General features: G+C 37.8%; 1 protein-coding gene across 2 annotated transcripts in view; it reads right to left on the reverse strand.

Moving 5' to 3' along the window:
- Window positions 1–8,309: 8,309 nt before the first annotated feature.
- fgd (faciogenital dysplasia) overlaps window positions 8,310–24,422 on the reverse strand; it is a 63,808-nt gene continuing 47,695 nt past the window's right edge. Inside the window, exons 6-19 of one of the 2 annotated variants that reach the window (XM_008414078.3) lie at window positions 21,778–21,914; window positions 21,491–21,647; window positions 20,803–20,941; window positions 18,415–18,473; window positions 17,782–17,928; window positions 17,590–17,682; window positions 17,425–17,504; window positions 15,971–16,001; window positions 15,373–15,477; window positions 14,880–14,921; window positions 13,829–13,927; window positions 13,549–13,677; window positions 12,707–12,847; window positions 8,310–9,926 (exon numbers count right to left, since the gene is read on the reverse strand). In XM_008414078.3, coding sequence (XP_008412300.2) covers window positions 9,681–9,926; window positions 12,707–12,847; window positions 13,549–13,677; window positions 13,829–13,927; window positions 14,880–14,921; window positions 15,373–15,477; window positions 15,971–16,001; window positions 17,425–17,504; window positions 17,590–17,682; window positions 17,782–17,928; window positions 18,415–18,473; window positions 20,803–20,941; window positions 21,491–21,647; window positions 21,778–21,914 — 1,605 coding nt within the window. In that variant the 3' untranslated portion in view covers window positions 8,310–9,680. Of the gene's footprint in view, window positions 9,927–12,706; window positions 12,848–13,548; window positions 13,678–13,828; window positions 13,931–14,879; window positions 14,922–15,372; window positions 15,478–15,970; window positions 16,002–17,424; window positions 17,505–17,589; window positions 17,683–17,781; window positions 17,929–18,414; window positions 18,474–20,802; window positions 20,942–21,490; window positions 21,648–21,777; window positions 21,915–24,422 lie in introns of both variants that reach the window. The other variant, XM_008414077.3, reaches the window with a different exon arrangement.

Consider the following 24,422-nt stretch of genomic DNA (forward strand, 5'->3'; position numbering starts at 1 on the left):
TTTCACAACACCACCCCTTACAAAACAGTACCCACAAGCTAAATGGGCAGACCAGGCAAGAAGAGAAACAGCTAAAATAAAAAAATTAAAATTAAAAAAAAGCTCATGATGAGGAGCTGAAGAAATGTATTCTTAGGCAGAATACAAAGATGACAGGAGAACTCTTAGATTTCTATCCAAAAAAGTGAAAGAGCAACAGGAAATCAAAGAAGGTGATAAGCTAAGTGAACAGGTTTCCACAAGCCTGCTACTGTCTGATGAGAACAAAATAGAGGTTTTTGGTTAGAGTGCAAAAATGTGTGGAGAAAGATAAACTGAGTACATCATCCACACTGTGAAACATAATGGTGGTAGTATCATGCTGTGAAGGGATGCTTCTCTTTAGCACAGTGAAGCTCAGAAGTGTGGAGTCTCACCTTCCAGCAGGCCTTAAGCTCATCTTAGTTTACAAAATATGGAGGATTTTTATTTTTTGAAATATTTAGAAAATCACACATCATTTTCACTCAACTTCATATTATTCACTCTTGTTTTGACCATCACATAAAGTCCTAATAAAATGAAATTAATGAATGAATTGAATTGATTTGTTGTTGAAATGAGACTACAAGTGAACATGAATACTTTTTTTAGAAACTGTAGTGTGCTGCTGTATATCACAAATTTTACCACGTTAGCCTCAGAATAGTTTTTTTCAGAAATGATCTTGTAAAGTATTGTGCTTGATGAAAATAAGTAGAAGTGTCAAGCTACTATTCCCTCCAAAGATTACTTTGTTAATGAGTTTATGCACCATTTTATCGTATTAACTTTGTCACTTCCCTTTCTTTTTCTCACTGTATCGAAACTGTTTTTCGATACAGCTTTTGACAGAGGGTATCAGCATGTTAGAACAAGATTTTGTGAGTGCATTCCACCTGCTGCAATAAGATAAGAGATAAAATAACATGTTATGGTGTCAGTAAACAAAATAATACCAGATTTCAAATAGCTAAAGTAGAAAAATTTAGTTTTACCTCAGGAAAGTTACATTTGTATAGTCTGTCATGAGCAGACTTTTTAGAAAACAAGAAAAGGTTGCTTATGATACCTGCACTCGAGTAATGATGTTGCATAACACCATCCTTGTACAACAATTTTCTATTAAACAATACCAAATACTGAGCTTCTCTCTGTTATAAAGCACTACGGTGATATGTTATTGTTTTTGTTGATGACTTTGTAAAAAAAATACTAAGGAAGTACAAGGCAGATGAAAGATGCCAAAGAGACATGATGTTACAATGCTAAATTCTGACAGTGTATTCATATGACGTCTGAGAGACAAACAGGAGTTTGGAGATCCAACAAACTGGCATCCTACTGAGAGACTTATAAGCACCAATGAACCTTTATTATCTTTATTACAAATACTTTTTGGCAAAATTGCACAATAAGCTTTTTGCTATGTTTTGAGGAACCGCATGCAGAGCCAGTAAGATGAACCGTCAGGTGAAGAGTCTGTGTGCTGCAGGTTGGCTATGCTCTCAAACAGAGATCCTCTATGCAGACAGATTCACACTTTCACAAAAAATACATTAAAGCAACAATGAACACCAACATATATTCAACATATGAATACATAAAGGTATCTTTATGCATTTATATTATCTTCACAATCTGTTGTGATATTACCATGCACATAATCTCCGTCATCAGTATGTAAATACGCATAACCAGTTTAGGGTTACAACTCAAAAGGCCCTTTTCGTGTCTGAAAACAGCATTTTAAACATCACTTCTACAAAAATGATGGAAAAGTCAACTGGGATATATTTAAGTTTCTTTCTTTTTTTTGGCTATAAAATATAAAATATATGGCCTTTATGTCTTTTTCTTTGTAAGAGATGAATTGATGTGTCAGTGAGAGATTTCTGATTAAAAGTATGAATCATAAAACAAACTTTCTTTTAGATGAACTGAATTTTCTGGAACGTTGAAGTATTCCAAGGAACCATTTAATCTCAGAGCCTCATTAAAGATGAGCCGTCTCTGTTTGCCGCTGAGTGGTGCATGCGTCAGACCAACCCTCTCAAAGGCAGAGGAGAATACTTCAGAAAGGATGCCAGTTATTTCTCACTCTCTCTCTCTCTGTGTGCATTTCACACAGTGATGGTCCTTTTACAGCCTCATTAATGGTTCTGTTTCTGTTGTCTATGTCTGCAATCTATGAAAGAATTGGTTTTTTAGGCTGGACTGTGTGATGGGACTGTGCCATCAATCTGTACGTACTCACTGACGGAGAATGAAATATGAAATTCCACGAGGAAGTTTGGTTGATCAAGCTTTTCTTGAAATGCAGAGCTGCCTCAGATGTACTCAGCTTGTAAGGTGGACACAGACAATCCTCCTGTGACAGAAGCAGGATAAGAAATTTACTACTGTAAAAATGACGTTTTTGTTTAGATTTAATCATGTAAGGTAATTAATTATGTACACATTCATACATTAACTCTTTCTTATAAAGTGGCTAATGCTTCTAAAGATACATTAATGGTAATTTGTTTCATTAGTTACTACTGCTTGATCGTTCCTTGTTGTTTGCTTCTGTAGTAGTTTTGTTTTGTCTCACATGGTTTCAGGGACTCACTGCTTGCCTGCCACCTGATTCTGCAGATGAGAAATCTTTCCTTTTCATTGTGAAAACTAGAGTCCCTCCTTTTTAAGGGCAACTGAGTTGCTCCATCAGTGTATTTCAGAATAATATATCAGATTACAACGCTCTTTTATGTTACTTTTAGCAACTTACACATGGTCATTTTGTTCTACTGCGCCATAAGTAATATTACTTTTTTAACTAGGAGCTGCTGCCAAATGTCCTTCAATCTGCTTCAGAAGCGTCTTGTTTTCATTTTACAGTGTGACCTAAAGGCTGACGATAAGCTTGGCTGTTATGTCTCACCTGGAGTTTTACATAATTTTGTGTCCATGGCCTGAAACAAATTTTTTACTTTTATAAATTTTATATTCAGTTTTCTTCATGCTCAGTCAAGCTTTTGCGTGTTTTAGTAGAAAATAGATCGGTCGATGGTGAAAAAATAGATTGCTGGTTTAAAATTGGATGAACTGGCTTTTTGGACCTTCCTCTTAATATTTTTGGCAAAAAATTGATAAATAACCAACTCTTTAAATATAGATGTATTGAAAATTGTTAATGGTTTTATTTTTTTTTATTGAATAAATGCATTGAATTTCCTACACTAAAATTCTATCATTTCTTTTTATCTCATTTTCTTCTCATGGAAACTGTTTCTCAAAATTGTGGTTCTTTAAAAATGCCAACCAGCTTCCTATAGATAGTCTTTCCAAGTGGAGTTTTAACAAATTCTAAACAATTTTTATTTAGCTGGATGGAGGACAAAGACGTTTCTTTCTATCGTAAAGGTTACGGATCTCTTATCAAGAGAAAGCTGATGACGTGTCACCAATGACACTGCATGGTGGAGTGCATGAATATAATATAAGTATGGATGCCATGGGTGGATTTTTAGGTTTCATTGTTGTTACAATGTGAACTCTTCTCTCTCTTCTTTCAGAAAGAGGCGAGTGCGCAGAGTATTTTATATTCAACATTGACGTCTTAAGACCATGACCTTCACTGTGCAATAAAATCATTTAGGCGGTCAGAGTAAGACTCATCTACTCTAACGCGTCTTTTTCCTACAGAAAATAGATGTACTGTCCTTCTCGGCTGAGGGTCAGTCTCTGCCTCAAGCAGAGGGGTTCAAGTGGCTTGATGTCTTGCTTTTTGTAATCACTCTCCGTGGATTTATTATCCTGGTTTGCTTTCAATCCTTTCCAGAACCAAACTGTAGTACTACTTTTGCTGGTTCACCTCTCATTGCGCCCTTCCCTCTGTGTCATCTCAGGCTGCAAGTTTTCATTAAGTTTCCATTTTGTTATGATCTTGCCTGCGTCATCCCCATGTATAAGTCTTCCTCAACCTGACAAAAATGACATCTTTGATTACCAGAAGGAGAAATTGAAGGAGAGGAAAGCCTATGGAGACTGAAAATACAGCAAGTCCGAATCTGTTCTGGATATGTTTTGTTTTAATATTTAATCATCATCTTTAAATTGATATCAAAGACTTTTATTAACAATAAGATACCATGGCAATCAAACCTTTCAAGTGACTGTGACTTTAAATGAACTGCCTAAGGACATAGCGGTGTATTTCCTGTGAGCACACATGTTTTGGTTTTGTATTTCAGACTATCTCACGTACGTCTGACCTCCAGTTGGTTGTGGGTTGATGAAATCATCCGACTAAAGGTGTATCAGTTTAAGCAGCAACCCCACATGAATATATTTTTTCTGTTGCAAAGAGTTTTGAAAGCAACAACAACACATTGAGAGGTAATGAAACTCAGAAATGGTCTGACAATACCAGCTTGAGACATGAAAGTGACAGGAAACAGTTACAACCACTTCCTGTTCAGGAATGGAGAATTGTCTCGCTGTTTCACCAGAAGAATGCAAATGAGTTTCCCCCATCCCCCATTTGCACTTGTATGTGGGTGTTGATAAAGTACAACATGATGTCACACAAAATTATCAAAATGTGTGTAACAGCTGGAAAAGTTTTGAGAGAGAACTGTAAACGGCACATGATCATCAGCATAAAAACAAAGAAAAAAAAAACTCAGAAAACCCTGCTTTTGGCGTGAGATAGATAACCAAATAATGTGCTAAAGGGAAGTAGATTATAAAAGTGACATTCTCCTTTCTCTTTAGCAAATAGATTCAAATAGCTGTCTTTAAATAGAGATGGATACAAACCAGCAGAGGAGAAGGGCATGCGGTCCCTCAGTCATTCTGCTAACTTGCAAAAATGCAAGTGATTCCGTTTCATGCATATTCATAAATAGTGTCTGTATTTAGATATAAATTGACGGACATTACCCGACTTTATCGCTTCTTGGATTAGGTCAGCCAGGAAAAACATTTTTATTTGCTAAATGCCAGGCTAATTGAGTTCTTTACTGCTACTTTCAAATTCAGAAGTTTACATACATTCTTTAGTATTTAATAGAATTTGCCTTTCGAAAATAGCCAGTCCAAAAACAATGCGATTTTGTCACATTGTTACAAATCTGGTGATATACTTAAGGTTCTGTCTACAGTCATTAGTGACTGAGCTTTAACTTCCTGGCTGACGTCTGTAGATGTTGCTTCAATATTTCCACATAATGTTTTTTCCTCATGATACCATCTATTTTTTGAAGTGCACCAGCTCCTCTTACAGTAAGCAACCCCAGCAAACAACAAGATGCTGCCACTCCTGTACGTCATAGATGGGATGGTCTTCTCAGGTTTGCAAGCATCGCTTTTCCTTCAAATGTAACAACGGCCACCATGGCAGGACGCTTAAATTTTTGTTTTATCAGAACATATCTCCAATTATCATTACCTTATGTTACTACGAGTATTTCAAGATTATAGTTGAGCTTTTACATTGCTTTTGAAGCGCTGGCTGTCCAAGTAAATAATGAGATTAATATCAGTTTGAACCAGCATCTTCAAAGCCTTTCAGTTTTGTTTTGGAACCGATATAAACATTTTCACACCTACATTCGTTTATTTCTGGGACATGGAACCTTTTTACATGCTGAACGATATAATGGGTGTTTATACATACTTCTTAACTATTGTTTGACAGATAAACTTTGCACCTTCAGGCATCTGGAAATTAAACAAAAGGATGATGGGCAGTTGTGAAGATCTGCAATTCTCTTCTTTTTATCTTGTCAGATTTGCATTAATTTTTGAAGGTGATGCCCTAAAAAAAAAAAAAAAACGCATGTCAAGTTTGCCGAGATGTCGCAAGTTGCACAAAAAACGTTTCTAATTCTAACTGACCAAGACAGGAAAAGTTGAGTCTGACTTAATGTCAGAGAATGAGAAATAAGTTTGTCTTTTTCTGAAGAGCACGGAAATATCTGGAATACACACATGCATGTGCACTATCACACACAAACAGCTGCTAAGAGGCTTATTCTCCAGCTTCTCCTTTCAATCTGTTCTGCTCAGCTGTTGTGTGAGAGCAGCAGCAAATTACGTTTGCAACACGAAACGGAAAACACATCTTCAGCTGAGTTTTTTCTTATTTTCTTCAGACCTTTTAATGTGCTTTTGCAAACCTGGTTCAAATCAACCAGCCCTGTCTTTTGTGCTGTCTCAAAGCGGTCAATGTTGTTTTGTAAAGCCACTGAGAAACGCCTTGGGGCCTCTGGCAGAGGACAGTTCGGCTATTTTCAGTTCTAGCAATACCTTTGTAGAGTCAGCTACTTTTGGACAACCCATTTTCACAACTATTACAGAGGAAAAGAAAAATCAAAAGATACAGAGGTGCCTTTTGAACTTCTGCAGACGGCTAACACAGCGAAGCTGAGTTTTTTTTTAGCTAAAGTTTCAGCTTTGAAGATGAGAGAAAAGCCACTCAGATTTGTTCTCAAAGAAGTGAAACAAAATAGGAGTTTTCTGCAAGTAGTTTGCTCCTCAATCAGCTTCGAACACAGTTTCCTCCCTGCTCCACTTCTCTCTGAATGTACAGCACATTAAACAGAAGGAAGCGGTCAGCATTTTGCTCTGATGTTGCACCATAGCTCATAGCAGCACCAGCAGACACCGGCGAAGCACGTCATCTTTCTAAAACTTTATGTTAACTTTTGAAAATAAAAATGTTATCTATGAAAGCTCTCCTCTTTCGGTCTCTCTCTGTTAAGTGAAATGGCTATGTGGCTTTCAAATTCTCTACAGAAAACACACAAAAACCCCACAGCAACCCGGAAAGTGTGGTGTGAAAGTGGATTCAATTAAAACTGTAGAACAAACTATTAAAACTGTCACAACAGATTTAAATATATAAATATTTACATTTCTGTTCATTATGAATACTTTTGCAGGGCATTGTGCATGATTTATCTACGTATGCACATTAAATAAATCTCCATTATATTAAAACAATTAATTGGCAGAAAAATAGACTAAGAGGTGCCAAAAAAATGAACATAAACTAGCTGTAACAACTTTTCTGCAGCGAATACACAACTCCACACACACACACATCTGAGAGGTGAAAATCAGGCAGCTTTCAACTCTGTTAGCTTTTCCCACTATTAATACTTTTCACTTTCAAGCTGTAATTTTATTTTCCTTTAATTCCCAATTTTCTATTTGTTTTGCTACGTTGTTGTAAATTTATTCAGAATAAAAATTCTTCTCCCCAAAACAAGCTTCCAGGTCTCTTTTGTTGACCTCAGAAGACATAATTCATTAGGTCACTGATCAGAGTCTTTTCAGCAAGTCCCTTGTCTTGCTTTTGATCAGATCATCACAGGTTTCCTCACGCTCAGAGCAAAGAATGTCAAAGCTTTTTATATGGTTGTACACCACAGGTACACAGAGCTCTACATTCCAATTTTCACTTTTGCTTAAAAAGCTAACGGAGATCTATTTTATTCTATGTGACAGATTAAAGAAAAGAAAACACAAACATGCTTCTTTTGGGAGAGCTTGCTCTGCACTAAATTTCTGCTTTATGTCTCAGATGTCTTAGCTGAGACATAAACTGCTGGGTGGATTACCATAAACTGTACAACTTCCTGATTTAATGTGACCACATAGCTGAGCTGCAAGTCTGAATTAGTATACTAACATGTTTGTTAGCTGCTACACAGAAAAACTAAATGTCGGTTCGAGTTTAATAAATATGCCTTCTGAAAATATCAGCTTTTTAGTTGTAAAGGCTTCCTGGCTTTACATCGGAGCTCGTTTTACACACCTTGTAAACGGGCAAAACTAAACTCTCTACTGAGTACAACTGAAGGCAGTCCCAACATCACTAAACTACTGATCAGTTTGTGAATCTATAGAAATCCCCCTTTTTGACAAATGATGTCAAGAAAAAAAAAAGGGAATTCTGTGACATTTCGTGATGGGTTGTGTTACAAACAAAGCAGCTTCAGGCTGACCTGGAGAAGTTTGTCATGTCAGTGGCCAAACCAACAATAGAACAGAGGAACAAAAACAACTGGAAAAAATTATCTGTGTGTTCAGTGAATTACATTAAAATAAAATAGGTAAAAAAAAACAACAACAAAAAAAAACAAAACAGCGGAGGTTCTATTATAGTGTGGGCCTCCTTTACCATTTGTGGTAGAAAAAGCACAGTTACTTTATCCGTTCATAGGCAGATGGAGACCCCAGAATGTTTGCAGCTGTAATTGAAGTGAAAGGTGCTTCTGCAAAAAACTCAAGAGGTGATATGAAACTATAAAACAGGCTTTATTCACATCCACTTTTGAGTCATGTGCTTGCATTGTTCTACCCAAGAGGCGCTGGACACTTTTTTTTTATTTCACGAAGAGAAACTGGAGACACGTTCTTACTGGACGGCATGGCCTCAAACGAGTCATGCTTGTTTATTGATGATATGCGCGACTCCTTTCTTTTTTCACAGCACAATCGTTCAAAAAAACAGTGACGATTCCGCTTATATACAGAAAAAAAACAGGAATAAGCTCTGAAGCGTAAAAAGAAGGACAAGGGGAAGATTTTTATAGCACAACATATAAATATGAGTTAGTTTACATGCAAAAGGAGACTGAAGAATGACTTTATTTGCTACTTTTATTTAAAGGCTGGTGCTTATAGGGGGAAAGGTACGCAAGGGAAAGGCAGAATAAACTTTTCTTTCTTTTTTTTTTTTTTACAGTACAGTACTTGGTTTCCATCACATCACTAAAAGGGAGAGTCAGTGAAAGACTGAACTGCACAGACTGGGGTTTCTTTGTCTGTGTGCAAGTGGAGATATTAAGGCTGACCCTGAAGTGAAGCCACGTGATCGAGATCTGTCACACAACAAAACATGAGTGGAAATCACACTCGGATCAGACGTCTCAGACTCCAGTGACAATGACAGAGAGGGAATAAGTACCAAAGTACCACAAAAAAAACAAAAAAAAAACAGGATGGGGTCAGAAGGATGGGGGCTAAAAGTGGAAACATCAGGTGGCCAGCCACAAATGTATGTTGTTTTTTTAAGTTAAATGTCGTTTTTACTTTGTTTCCTTACATCACATTATAGTACACACACTGTACAAGACCCACAGAACCAACACTGTGCCCTCAGCAGGAGTGAAAGCCTCAGAGGGGGTTTCTTACACAAGCATTCAATACTTAGTATAACACCGGAAGGGACTCAAATGCTCAGACACACAAACGCACACACACACACACACGCACACACATGCACTCTAAATGCAAAGACAGACACCTAAGAGTTAATGCTTCATGACACCTTGGAATAATGTACAAGAACTTCATCTAAAAACTGGATTTTCCTTCAGTTATATTACAAATAAATGTTCTTCAGAGATCCAGTTGTTCAAAACACTGAGAAATAAAACATGACCAGTGGCATCGGAGTATTGGGTTTGTGTGTTTTCAGAGAAACACGAAGACGAAGAAGTAGCTGTGTGGTCGAGAGGCTACGAGTCAGACGGCCCGGGACGTATTGAGTGGTCCGTTCAAAGAGGAGGGAAAACAAAAGTGCCAAGGTAAAGTGAATTCAAGTAATGTGTGCTTCATACACAGGAGAGGGAGAGGGAGAGAGTCCAGCTGTTTCGGAGTGGCCGCTACTGGCTTTTCCTGTGTTCAGTCAGGCTCATCGACGCCTCAGCAGGCGCTTCGCCCCGGGAAGCTTTGGAGAGGACTTCCACCCATTTGGCCTGAAGTTCTGCATCTTGGGCACTTAGGAGGAAGGTTTGCTGGGAGTGGCTGAGCTTGAACACGTTTTTGACTTCTGGTTTGTCAGCCGTGGCCGATGGGACCATGCTCACCTCCAAGCCGGGCAGGGGGACAGCCCGCGACCCTTTCAAGTCCTGCAAAACAGCGGGAAATTTGTTTTTAAGGTAAAGGTGAAGTTGTGCAACTCTGACGAGTTACGGCTTGCATATACCGTACTTTTACATCTCAATAAATTAAAAATATCATTAAAGTTTACTTTATTTCACTGCAAACAATTAAACTAATACAGATTAAAATTTACACATGAACACAGTGCACTATTTTAGGTGTTAGGGGTGGACTAAGATGCAGCAGATGTTGCACAAGTCTGTGTATTATGGAGTGTGTTTCCTTCACAGTAATACTGAAATCTGCAGTTATTCCAGTTGCCTAGTCAATTTTTCCATACGTTTTTCTTCTACTTAGCTTTCTAACTATATGCTTGGATACAGAAAATTATTGGACCTCCAGTTTTTAGCAACTAACTTTTAGATAAAAAATAAAAAACAAAAAACATTTTCATATATATTTTTTTACACCTGAATTTCCCCACTGTGGAACAATAAAGGCTATTTCTTCTTCTCCTTAACCTGCTATGTACATATATCAATTAATTTAACGCCAGATATTCTTTGAAGATACTTTAATTCATCGAGGTGCACTAGTATTTCACGAGAGATGCACAGCTCTCTCCCCTCCCCCCCTCTTTCTTTCTGTTGATTCAGGAAATGCTCATCCATCTTCTATTAATCCTAATCTTTGTGATGGCAGCTTCCAGCTGTGGGAGTGGGACATTAATCTTAAAAATGAAATGCAGGGAGGCTTCTCCCTGCATTTCATTCTGTTGTGAATAAAACAACAACACACACACACACACACACACAAAAAAGAATCAACATTACTTGCCGAAAACCTCATTTATGGTTGAATTATGCATACAGACTAATAATTACTGTCTATAATGTGAAACCCTGGGTGCTATAAGATGCAGACTTATAAGCTGTCTGATGAGAGTATAGCCGGCTTGGTTTGGTTTTGTGTGTGCGGGATCGTTGCTAAGCATAGGGAGCCGTGCTTTCCCGTTAAACGATACTGCCGTTCCAATCCGGTTGTTTAATCCCTGCTTTACTCTCTCATATATCCTGTATATAGGAATTAAAAGCTCTGTTTTGAACAGATGAGCTCCTCTGAATCTGAATATCTGAACAACAGCTCAAATGAAACGGTGACCATTTTATTTTTATATAAACAACCAAAAACCTGATTTTTCTGATTTTACCAAGTCCTAATGAGCTAGGACGGAAAAAAAAAACACTAAACTGTTTCTAAAACAACTTGGAATCAGCTCAAAAACAACTGACTGAATTTATATTGGTTGAATAATTTAGAAATTAAAAGTCTGAACTGATCAGACTTACTGCATAAGATGGCTTCTGCAATGATATCAATGATTAAACATTGAAAGATTGTTTCAGTTCTCTGTGGTGGATGTTGCAGGGTTGCATTTTTAGTAGCTGTTACTCTTTTGACATAGTCCAAGATATTTTAAATCTATTTATCTTAAATACACAGTTGAATAAAGGCTCAATAATAAATGTGAAAGAATTAGCATTTCTGAACATACAAAACTAAATGGAACCTAGATCTCGTAATTTGCATGCGATGAACCTTTAATAAAAACAGTTACGCACACTGATGGTGTACTTTGGAGTGAGGAAATTGAGCCACTCCTATCAGTATTAACAATGATTTTTCATTCTGAATAAAATAACTAGACATGTCATCACGTTTCCACAGCATTGTCAACAGACACTTCAGAAAAATGTATGAAAAACCTCCAAAATTGTTTAAATTAATTTTTTTAGAGCGAGATTGTCCTAACGCAAGGAAAAATTAACAATTTTTCAGCTTTTCTTAAAGGTTTATACTTATGCTCCATATCTGCTAAAAGAAGGCTTTGAACCACCCATGATTCATTTTGTACTTGCGGTAAGAATTGAGTCTTTGTTATAGCGCTGATTTTTAACTATTTGATCGTCTAATGTAGGAAAGGCTGCTCATTTTCCTTTAAATTGAGCCACATTTATAAGGACAATGCATCTTGCAGAGTGTCTGTGTGTGTGTTGAGCCAAACCCTCTTCGTCAGCGCCAAAGTGCTTGTTGGCTCTTACTTGATGTTTAATGGATTGGATAATTAAAATTTGTAGAAACAAGACATTTTGACTACTTAACCACTTATTTACTTAAACTGGGTCCACAGTGATGTGTGGGACAACAGAACACGGCCACAACAGCCTGGCACCTTCTCCTCATGCTGGTTATCAGCTCAGTCACACACTCTTGTGGGATGGCATTGCATTGTTTGACAAGTATTTGTTGCATGTCGGTCTCCATGTCATGAACAGCACAACCGTGCTGATCCTACAAATATCCAGCAGGGCGGAGGTCAGGCCTGCAGGGACGTCATTCCATCTCCTACACCAGTGTTCCACAAATCTGGTCCTCCAGGCCCACAGTTTTAGATGTTTTCCTGCCTCAGGCACACTTGATTTGAATTGCTGTTTAACAGGTTTTCGCTGAACTGCAAATCATCTGAGTCGTGTGTGTTAAAGCAGAGAAACCAGTGAGGGATATGCGTGTCCACTGCCTCTATCACTGTTTCTATAATTTAGGCTGTACTGTCTGTCATCTTGGAGAATAAAATAATAATAATTAAAAAAAATAAAAAATCAAGAAACTTCAGTGCGACTCTTTTTGAGATTTCTTTTGTTGGATTAATGAAACTTGTGAGCTTCTAATTATTTTCCATCTTTATCAGTCTAAATCTGGATATAGCTCTCTGAAAACCCTCCTGCAGAGCGTGGACATGTTTTACCTGTCCACTGCTTTGCAAGTACAGCACCAGTGGCTCCGTCTTCGTTAGAGCCACCCACATCTTGGTCCAACTCTTGCCCTTCTCCTGGACCTGGAGGTAGCCGCACAGCAGGCAGCTGTCTCCTGTCAGAGATGACTGTCTCTAAACAAAGAAACAACAAGACCTAAGGTTAACAGAAGCGTTTCAGCATCGCAGGCACAATTTATTTAAAACGAGTTTGCAATTCAAATGTATCTGTGTAATATTGACGGGGATTTAAATGTGATGAGTAAAGGAGAGGACAGATCCTCCAATCTTATGTAACGACAATGTAGGACACAATGGGATTTGTTCAGGGACAGGAGCTTAAGCTTCTATGGCCCTTTTCTAAATCTCTCGTAACCTGCAGCTCCCCCTTGTGGCGACTGTGTCTCTCTGCAGGGTTGTTCTTTTAAAGCTGTGGAGTCTTGTCATTTAAACACATGAAATGAATCCGAGACACAAAGGTGTGACTACGCCAGTTATCTCCTTTAGTAAACTGTGTAGTCGTTGGCTTTTTGTAGGTATAGAGTGAACATAGAGATGATTTCTGTTCTGAAAGACAGGGCAGGCGGTCAGGTAAGCCACCTGAAGCTGCCAGACTGTCATGTCAGCAGAGGCGACTGAGCCAGTCTGTAGCTGAGACCGTATTAGCATAATTACTAGCCATCATAGGGAGTTATGTACAAAGCGTACTTCAGTGCATTCTGTGAAAACAGTCACCTTATGAGATCATGCAATTTTATTTTTAGACCAATATTCCATCCTGCTACAATTATGCGCTTCTGTCATTATAAGTACGCCAACTTTTAGTGCCATTTTACCTCAGGTGCAGCTTTTCTCTTCTGTTCACCTCCACACATCATTTCAACGCTGAGGCTGGCTTCGAAACATTCGGGACACACTCGGCTCGTTTTGTTGTCCAAGGTCTTTGAACATTTTGCACAGATGGGCTGCAGACAGACACGGTGGAGGGGTGGGGGTGGGGGGGGAAACAAAAGCACATTGACTGTCTAGGTTATATTTTCCACTTGTTCCAACTTTTTCATTTCCATCATTCCCTTTCTTTATCCCTCACAACAAAATGGCTTCCTCTGCACCTACCACTCCACAGGACTTGCAGTGATGCTTGCGCTTTGTGAAATTGAAGCTCTCATGGCAGCCTCTGCACGTCTGCTTCTCCTTTTCCTTCTTCTTGGAGCTCTTCTAAAAATAATAATCATAAAAAAACCAAAAACAAACAGGAAGGTGTGTTAAGGTGTTGCAACAAGTTAAGAGGAAGCAACATCTGCTAGCTTGCTTTGTCTTCCTCTTCATACTTCTGTTAAGAAAGAGTTAGTTGTCTCAGTCAGCTAGACAAATTTTCTTAGCAGATTCCATCAGGCTAAACACATTCTCTACAAATTGAAAGTTTTTAAGCACATTATGAAAAAAGTGTGAAAGAAATCATCAAACCCTAGATGGAAAATAATCCACTTTGCTATATTTAAAGAATGATCTAGATTTTAAATAAAATGTGTCCCATACAATAAGAAAAACCAGACAATGAAAAAGTGTAAAATGTCCAGTAGTTTTACACTTGTTTTAAACTGTACTAGAGTAGAATTGTAAAATACACATTACCAAAAATATACTCTATGTGACATTAATTAACGATTAAGTGTATTTATTTGAGAAAATATGTGTTTTTTATATTAAAATAAAAATCTACTAAAATTGTTCGATATTGATTTTAACAAGATATTAAAAAGTATATTTGTAAAATACAGATTTTAATATGGGTTGTGTCTTAACACTAAAATTATACTTTCACTTAGTTTTTTTATATGCACTTTTATTCTTTCTTTATATTTACATTTGCATCTGATATACCACTTGTAACAGTTTAAAACATGTAGGTGTCTATTTATACATGCCATGCTTGCATATTAATTATTGTTTGAATGCTAAACACATGTACTGCTTAGTAATTCTGAACAGAGAATTACTCTACATCCAGCAGAGATGGTTTTCTTTTCTAAAAGGTAAAATTGTCCCATTTCCTTAAGTTCGCCAGCAGGTACAAAGTGAGATTAGCTCAATTTAGTAGATAAATCAAGTAAACATTAGTAATGTCTGAACAGTTGAAATGCAAGAGAATATGACAGCATCTTACCCTCTCATGAAGTCCATCTGAGTCCATAAAAGTGTTGGGACCCTGAGGACAAGATGAAAAACTCAGTAAGGGCGTCATCCTCCTGCAGTAATCTACATCTACCACTAGGTGTCAGCCTAAACCCCCTCTCAGGAGTCTGAAGGAAGTGTTTGGCTGGGTTCCAGCTAAGGCCAACACAAAGTGGGTCAAAGAAGATTCATAGCAGTTCAGTATACACTTTGACTTGTGCTTTCCCTATTTGGTCATCAGCCATCTCTGGGAGAAGAGACTCGCAGACGCTACATGTGGAAATAAAGAGCCTCTTTCTGGGAGTGTTTTGTCTGTGTGATTCTACCCACATCCATAGATGGAGGGCTGTTCTGGCAGACAAAGGCCAGACTATGACAAAATCGTTTGGTGGATCATTCGTCTGCCATGATTCACTGGACATCATGACCCTCGCTCTGACTTCACAATGGAGTAATCAAGAGAGGAGGGGGAGATCGACACTCACCGGGGACTCCGGCACATGGTCGTCTTCACGGGAGAAGGAGCTACTGAACGCTTTATTGAACGTTTCGCTGTTTTGTTTGTGCCGCTCGATGGTGGCCTTGATCACCTGAGAGTGAGAGGGCAGAGGAGACAGGCGGGGAAAAAGATTGAAAACCTGCAGCACATGGCTGGAGCATTATAAACCGTTCTGACCTTATCTTCAGATCCCGTCTGGGCTCAGAAGATAAACTCAGGCTGAATGCATCACAATCCCACTACTGCAGCTTTCTGTTTACCTTCCACTATGTCATCAATCTTGATTAGGCTACCATATAACAATTTCCACTCGTCACTCATCGCTACATACCAGAAGTAAAGCCCATTATTTAAAACTATTAGTCCCTTGTCAAATCAGCAGAATGCATTGCTACCTTGTTGTAATGGGATAAATTAGTAAAAAGGGATTTTGTTATAGTTCAACAAGACTCGAATACTGAAAAAATGATCTAAAAAGATTTATGCTATTTCTGTTTCCTGATAAAATGGAATGACCGGAGTGCCGTCTGTCCCTCAGGGACTCAGATGGCGAGCTCATGTGTGTGTGGGTGTGTTATTCTTGCCTGGATCCAATCTTCCTTCTCCTCTGCTGTCCTGTAGAGCAAATTAATTAATGAAATGAAATATTTAGATAAAAATGTGACATTTTCTCCACACCAGAAATTCAAATTACAGAAATGTGAAACTGTTTAAATGACATTAAATAAGACATTATAAAAACTAGATTTTCTTCACCTTAATTTGTAAGCAAGAGTACGTTAGTTCGTCATGTAAATAAGCCACATTTAGCCATGCAGGCTAATTTTTATGCACGTCTTACAGAAGAGACCGGGTTAAATATGTAGTAGACTTTGCCTCGTAATATTTTCCTAGCATTTTACCCTTTTTTAGATTTTATTTGTCCTCATTTCTGTCGCTGTTGAAGAAAAAAACCAAAAAAAAAACATCCCTATAGCATGATGCTGCCACCACCACCATCTTTCCACTTGTTCCATCTCATCATGAAGCGGAGTCATGTATTCATTACTATGAAGATTGTTTGTTCAGGATGATGCACCGATTAGTTTTCCCACCACACAGTTGTGGGCCAAAAAGCTAAATTTGGATTTCATCTGACAACAGCAGGTTTCCTCCTGAAGATGGCTTCTTTTAGTTTTCTTTCAACAATTCAGAAACTTGAGAAAATTACGAATACAAATGAAAATAAAAATACGTAGGAACATATTCAAAAATATTTAATTGCTTTGTAATGCTCAGAAAAAAACACACTTTTAAGTAAAACTGCACCATAATAGCGTAAGAAGAAAACTACCATATTTTCCATCCTTTAAATCCTACAGCAAGAGGTCTTTTAATTAGACTAATTAACCACTGATTGGAGTCATATCTATAGAGCACAGAGGACAGCAGGGCTGTTTTCTCCCCAAACTTTTGCTCCACATTTTCAGTCAAGTTGCAGAAAGAAGACAGAGACACATTCCTATCTTACAAGCAAAAAAAACTGTCATTTGGAAATATTTATGGTTTCCCAACTTGAAAACTAAAAGTGCACCACCCATCGCTTTTATAAAAGTAGTATAATTTGTTGAGGGACTTCCCTCTGTAATTGACTGCAGGCTACCTGAGCTGACAGTCCGTCGACTCATACAGTTAATGAAAATGTTCAAGAGTCCCAGTGTTCCTCAGTAGAGCAGAACAACTAAAAGGCATAATATTAAACACTTAGCATTAAAAAATGTGTCATTAAAAATAAACAATACATAAAGGTTACAGTACATATAATCTATCTGTGATCAATATTTTGTTTTTTTGTTTTTAAATTAAATCAATTACATCATGAATACATTTTGGTTTAAACTGCACATGTGAATACTGTGAAACGGTAGCATTTTTACTCCACGTTGTCACACCATAATAATCTTATACTTGCCTATTCCCAAAACAGACATGAACTCAATTACTTGCACATCCGAATGCATATGAGTGTGGGTCATTGGTCTATTTTAATTGCCTTTACCTAGCCTGCAGCTCCAGTGAACGTTGTTTACCAATTATAACAAATGTATGAGGAACGTTCTGCTTCACATTTTCTTGGACCTGAGATTAAAACAAAAAAATAAACAGAATAAATGTATTAAACGCATGACAATGCAAGCAGAAAAAAAATACAACAGGATTATACCTCCATTCCTGCAATGTCAATCCTCTCTCTGACACTGAACTTCTGCCCCATCAGTCTGAGTTTAGGGACACAGTATAGCACCATATTGTTGAACTGAAAGCGAAGAAGATGTTAAGCATTTATTGAGCAGATCTGACATTAAGAGCCGTTCTGAGTCCGTGTGACGCGTCTATAATTACACAGTCTTCTCACCAAGTAGAGGTATCGGTCTTGTGCTGTTCCATTTTTGGCTGACATCTTTTTAATATGCCCTTCTTTTATGAGTTCATTGGCAGGATTTACTATGTCCTCCTCTCCCCCAAGCCTCTCGTAAACCTCCAACAGCTTGTTCATCTTTTCCTGAACAAAAATAAAAATAAAGGAAAACAGGAGGATGAGAGGAGCAGAGACACTCTCCAGTCAGAAGACAGACGGAGCTCTAAGCTTAGCTCTCCCTCTGGTGGTGATCTGTGTCAGGCTCGTCTTTTTTTTTGTTTTTTTTATTTTCAGTTTCACACGAAAAGTAGGAAAGCAGAAGTTTTGTCCTCTTCATTCTGGCATTTGTAAGTTGTTTGAAGGATGTGTGAGAAACAGGTGTTATGGAGAGGTAAATGACAAGGAAAGCGGAGGACCAGTGTTGAAAACATGCGGCCATGATATCTCAGTCATGACACATCAGGCAGGAAGCAGCAACTTCCTGTCTGGGTTAACGCAATGTCGCTGACGGGGAGACAACATGAGCAAGTGTCTGATTGGGTAACTTGTTCTTATAAAGCTGACCAAGACAACACCAGAGAGATGAAAATAGTTAGCTAGTTTGTGTGCAGGAAGAATTTAAGGCCATACCATTTTCCTGATTGCTGCATTGGAGTGGTTGGCTGCAGTAGAGATCAGCTCCAGTGCCTCTGCAGTGCAAATATGAACAGTGATTAAAAAGTGCAAAACTGGCGAGCGAGATCATGTGAATGAAATTCAAACAGAGCAATATTTTTTTTACTTGTCACACAGATAGACATTTGTTGTTTGCAAAAGGTTAATGGTCATTTTTAATAAAACATTGTGCTTTAGAAAGGCTTCCAGCCAGCAGGGAGTAACACAACGACTGTGAGCACATTGGCTGGGTGTATTAATCATAACCTCACATAAACAGAAGAGACACTCAGGCTGCGGAGTGAGGCCAGAGCAACTGGAATGAATTGCTTCTCTGTAGGAGTGGACAGGGGACTCCAAACAAACAGCTATGGTTTTAGTAAATGAACACAGGGTTGATTGAATTTATAAGATTAGGTTAAATACGCTACTGCTTCTCTGCAAATGGGCAATATGTAAAGTTTGCTTTATTGTAACTTCTGCTATTTGTAATACATTTAGTTCTGGATACAGAAGTTTTGATAAATCGAGTTTTTTTTTTATCCTGAAGAAACATCCTGAGTGACACAAAGGGGAAGAAACTGGCCTGGAGGTTTAGGGATAAACATGAAAGTCTAGGATTATCTAAAGTGGAAGACGGTAAAAGATCAGTCACAGAGAAGGGATTTTAATGTTAACATATATAGACAGAGTGACAACCAACAAATATTTGTCTATTTCAACGCTGATACTTTCAACATTCAGTAAAATTTACATGCGACGCTTTCAAGATTAACAAAGGAGCATAATACAAGGGAGATACAAAAATTAAGCAGGAGGACTACCTCTAGATTTTTCAACTTCAGTCAATTTAACAATTTTGACACAAGCAGGTTTCCAGTAGGACAATCATCTCAAACAGATGTAAAACTGGTTTAAGACAAACTAAAGTTAAGGTTCTGGAACTACTGCAAACATCACCAATCTATTAAAAAAAATAAATATGGGCAATACTTTTATTAAGTTAGATGAGGACCAAGAAACCAATTAACTAAACGAGGTCTACCATTTCTGGCAGAATCTTCATGGTCACCAAAAGTGTTTTGTCTCTTTGCAACCTGCAGAGGGACGATGTCCAGATATCAATATGGGGTTGACCTTGTGAAGTCCTATTTTTAAAAAAAATGCAAGTACTTTATAGTATTAATCTAGGAAAAAAGACTGTTCAAACAAATCATTAAAGGGTGAAAGGTGTTAAGACAGGTAGAGTTTAGACCACAAATGTGTGTTTCTCCCTCTATAGGATACAGCTGTTTCACTGAAAATCCTCAAGTTCTGATTCACAATCCCTTAGAAGTATCAAATGTTAATATTTTCTCATTAAATCTGTAATCATTATTTTTTACAATTTTAAAAATAAATTCTTACATTTACAAACAGGTGAAAGTAAGCTCATAATTGCTTCCTCGGGTTTTCATGTTGCTTTAAATTGTTTCTTATGCAGGTTTCAGAACATTTTTTTAATCTTCCCAGACTCAAACCAACAAGTAACATCTTTTCTGAATCAGATGCATTTCTCTGTGACAGTAAAAGTTAAATAGCTTATTGCAGTTTGAAACATAATACTCGACTCTGTACTCTTCCAGTAGCTCTCTACCTTTGTCTTTGGGTCAATCCAGGGGGTGATTTCTAAAAAGTGTGTATTCCCTGTTATCGCTAGACACTCGTTTTACTTAGTTTCTTAATTTGCTCGGTGTGTTTTTGTCTCGTCATCAAAGTGAATTGCTACAAGAAAACCGTATCTAGCCTTTGAGGAAGTATTTCTGCTCTTTTCTAAGCATGGGAGTATAATTTTGATGTTGTGTGCAACAATAAAACTCCGATTGACTTCACTTTGCCATTTTCCCACCTCGCAGTGAGCACAATTAATGAATGTCTCAGAGACATATTGTGAGTGAGACAACCCAAGCTGTTAACACGTTGGTTTTTAATTGTCATTGAACAGAAAGGAGTTCTGCACTGGTTCCAGCATTTTCATTTTATTTCACTTAACCTGTAGAACAAGTTATTTCACAGCTTTTGCAGGACGCAAGACAACAGTTTTGCTTTCAGCCGACTCACATAATGATTTTCCACAATTTACCCCTTGAAGCTGTCTGTAAGCATCAGAGAATCCTGCGTTTGGTCAGTTATTACTTTGTTACATAAACCAATCAGGCACAAGGAACCTGTCTGCATGTTGATACAAAGTTTAAAGATTTCAAAAGTGAAATCCCAGAAATGAAAAAAAAACCTGAAGGGTTTCCTTTCAGTCTGTAGTTTACTAGTTGTGACTGACAGCAGTGTGTGTGCGTGTGTGTGTGTGTTAGCTTCATCATGTCTTACTTTCTGCATCTTTGCGGTCGAGAGCATCGTCGGGCAGCTTCTTCAGGTAGTCTTTGAGCAGGAGCTCATAGCGAGGAATCCGTTGGACCGGCTCCAGCATGTGATGCTGCAGTGTCAGGTTCCCACACACCTCCTGTTTCTGTTGGATCAAACACAAATTGAGATTTTAGTTCCCTAATCTTAAAACAAAACAAAAAAAAACCCCACACATTTCCACACTTTTCCAAACTCACATTTGAGGTCATTGCTGATGTCTTTCCATTCTGTTATTGTGCAAATACTCACCTATATTCTAAAGGTAAACAACCTAAACTCCTACTTATACAGAAGGTGACGCTTGATAGTCAATCAAACATCTTGACACCTATTGGCTACAATGTTGCCTCTTAAATCCTAGAAAAGTATGTACTTAGTTTTTCTCCTGACCCTACTGACATTCATTTAAACCTTTTTTTTTTCTGTCGATAGTTTAAGCCTGGACTTCTAAAATGATCCGGATAAACAGTTCTCCAGGCTTTCTGAAGGTTTTTATTTGAACATTTGGCTCTTTTTTCACTGGTTTTCAACCTGGTACATTGTACGTTTTTGACAAATGAAGTACAAACAAAAACAAAAAAGGTTGCAGGATGAAATGGATGAACCAGCATTTCATCGTCATCAAGCTACACGTTGAACCACAGAAACAAACCTGTATGTTCTGGACAACACTCTTGAACTGAGATGACCTCTGGGTCCAGGTGTTGACCAGGTCCATGGATCGGTCAAAGTTCTTCACATATTCTCCGTACATCTTCATAAAAGGAGCCAGTTTCTGGAGGATGTCTCCAATGCGAGGGTTTGATTCCCTGGAGCAAAAACACAAGTGTCACTGAAAAGCTTCCTTCGTCCTCCATGAACTCTGACCAGATTGCCCTGAAGAAAAACATCCACACGTCATCATGCTAAGAATATTGCGATGGGGTGTTTACTCCTCACCATTCTCCAGTAATCCTTGTCTTGAGCTCTGGGAGCAGGAACTGATCGTGGAATAAGTAGATGGAGGAAATGTTGGAGAAGATCCCTGTAATGACGTCCTGAGGGATTGAAGCCTCGGTGAGCTTAGTGCAAAATACCTGCAGACAAAAAACAAAAAAATAAAACAAAACACCTTTGTGAAAATGAAAATCATATCAAATAATTGAAGGTTCAGATCCGTTAACACTAACAGGAAATGTTTCATGCTGGTTGGTTAGAAATAATCTGTTGAATTTTGAGAGATTATTCAAAATAATGCAAATTTATATTACACCTTTTTAACATATCTCTGTATTTCGAAGTTGCTTTGTGGAAGCGGCTGTAAGAAATGTTAACTGAAATTTTGAGAAAAAAAAGTCATTTTCACTTTGAGACATTGTTCTACTGAAAGTATGTATTTAGAGTTATCTAAATGTATTAAATTAGATACTTGTGTAAACAACACAATGAAATAATTTCAATTTTCAAATAGACCCCAACATGTACTTGGTTAACGTTGACGACAAGCCTTTTTCAGACAGATTATGTTGACCACAACACAATTAACCCCATAACTTTTTAGAGCAAAGCCTTTACCAAAAAAAAATAAACGTCATAATTTTCTGTAGCAAAAACAGACAAAACCCATAAACTGTAAATAAATGATAGTAACAATGAGTTTAATTTATAGTCGGAATTTGGCAGCTTTGACTTCCGAGTCATAAAATTCTACTGAAACGATTTTCCGAAGCCAGACTTTCCACTCAGAAAGTCAGAGAAATTTTCTAACACCGACTTTGATATCCAACATGGCCGCTCCCGGCATCAACAGCAGCAGCTGCAGTGGAAACACGTTGGGTGACATGCTCGTCTGAAGTCAACGTTACATTTAGCGCTTGTAAATCTAAACTGAACAAATTAAAGGTGGCGTTTGCATGCAGAAAATACAGCCTAAAATAATGTTTGTAAGAAGTATTACAAGCAACTGTTGAGTGTCACTGTACTGCAATCAGTTGTGCCACATCATTCTCAACCCCGAGTTCAGACTTCGGAGGTAAATGTAAAGTAGCGCATTTCATTTGTAAGTACAAAACTGAAAGTTGATGGAACAGTTGTACATAAATGGAAGCTGTAAAAAACATCTTTAAAACTCCCATACGCATTGTTACATCTCTCTAATTACCCAGAATAAGTCGTTGGATCTGAAAAAGCTTCTGCAACACACAAGGTGATGAAGACAAAGCCATTATTATCGTTTCAAATACCAGCTGCTAAAAACGAAACATTACACTCTGTTCTGCAACGTCTCATTTATTGGCTGCACAACACCGCTGTGTTTGATTGTGACCGATAGCTGCACCGTAGACATGGCTCAATTTGAAACAACCCAGCTTTTAGGAGGGCACAATTAAGATGCATCGAGTCGTTTTCTCAGCCCATTTGTGGAAATGCTTAAGGATCTTAAGCCATATCGCAGACCAGTTATCAGGATATTCTGACTTCTGTTGCAGCCGTTTAATTTCTTCCAAAAACCCTTTCTTCTAATTTAAGTTCAACTTTGAATCACTGGATAGAACAAAGTGGCTGTGAATTTTTTTTTTGGGAGGGGGGAGAAGGGAAGAGTCTAAAATGTGAGTAGAAAATGTTACATTAAACTGATGCCTAGTTGCAAACCAACTTTCACAGCAGTTCTTTCCCCATTATACCCTACCTTTAGTAGAAAAAAAACAGTGGAAAAACCTTTCCACCTTCTTTTACCTTTAGTGGAAAAAGAAAAAAGTTAAATTCTCGTTTTATTGCAGTTACAAACGCTCACACTGAAAACATTAAAAAATAAATAAAATAAAATTAAAAAAAATCAAACCTGTAATTTTCAAACAAAATTACTGGTGCCACACTTACTGGTACATTTACTGCTACTATTTTGCACAACCCTCTGTCAGCCAAAGGAAAAGCACTTGGTGTTCTCCTATAACATTTTACAAGGTTGGAGCAAACAGAAAGAGGACTTTCCTTTGCACAATCTCCAGATCAGTGGTGCCCAAAGTCGGTCCTGAAGGGCCAATATCCTGCAGGTTTTCATTTTTTCCCGTTTCAACACAGCTGCAGCAAATGATGGTTCATTAGCAGGCATCTGCACAACATTATGACCCACTGAGGAAGTAGTTGGACCATTTGAATCAACTGCAATCTCCTGACTTGACAAGACAGACACATGTTTGCCTTACTTGAATAGCATGTTCTGTTGTCTTTCTCATTTTGAAGAGTGACTATGAGAAACACATCTTTATCAGGAGTGCCGGCAGCTGTAATAGGTGAAGCAACAAATGAAGGATTCACGGATTTGCTTCTTTAACAGTTGATGTAAAATATTTTCAAAAAGGCGAAATTCCACTTCTGCTTGCGTGCAAACTGGTTCTGTACAGCATGCACAAAAGCAGAACTTCCTGAAAGTAGAATGTGGCTCTCATCATAAATGTAAAATAATAATAATAAAAAAGGAAACACATCTGCTTGATGCGGCTGCTAACATTTCAATATATTACAGCGAGGAAGACGCAAGGTCAAAAATTTACAATCACACATAAAACTTTTGTCATGACTCATGTGACATACTCCTCTCGTTA

Source organism: Poecilia reticulata, chromosome 7 (assembly GCF_904066995.2).
Source record: "Poecilia reticulata chromosome 7, P_reticulata-male-v2, whole genome shotgun sequence".
NCBI classification, from domain to species: Eukaryota; Metazoa; Chordata; class Actinopteri; order Cyprinodontiformes; family Poeciliidae; genus Poecilia; species Poecilia reticulata.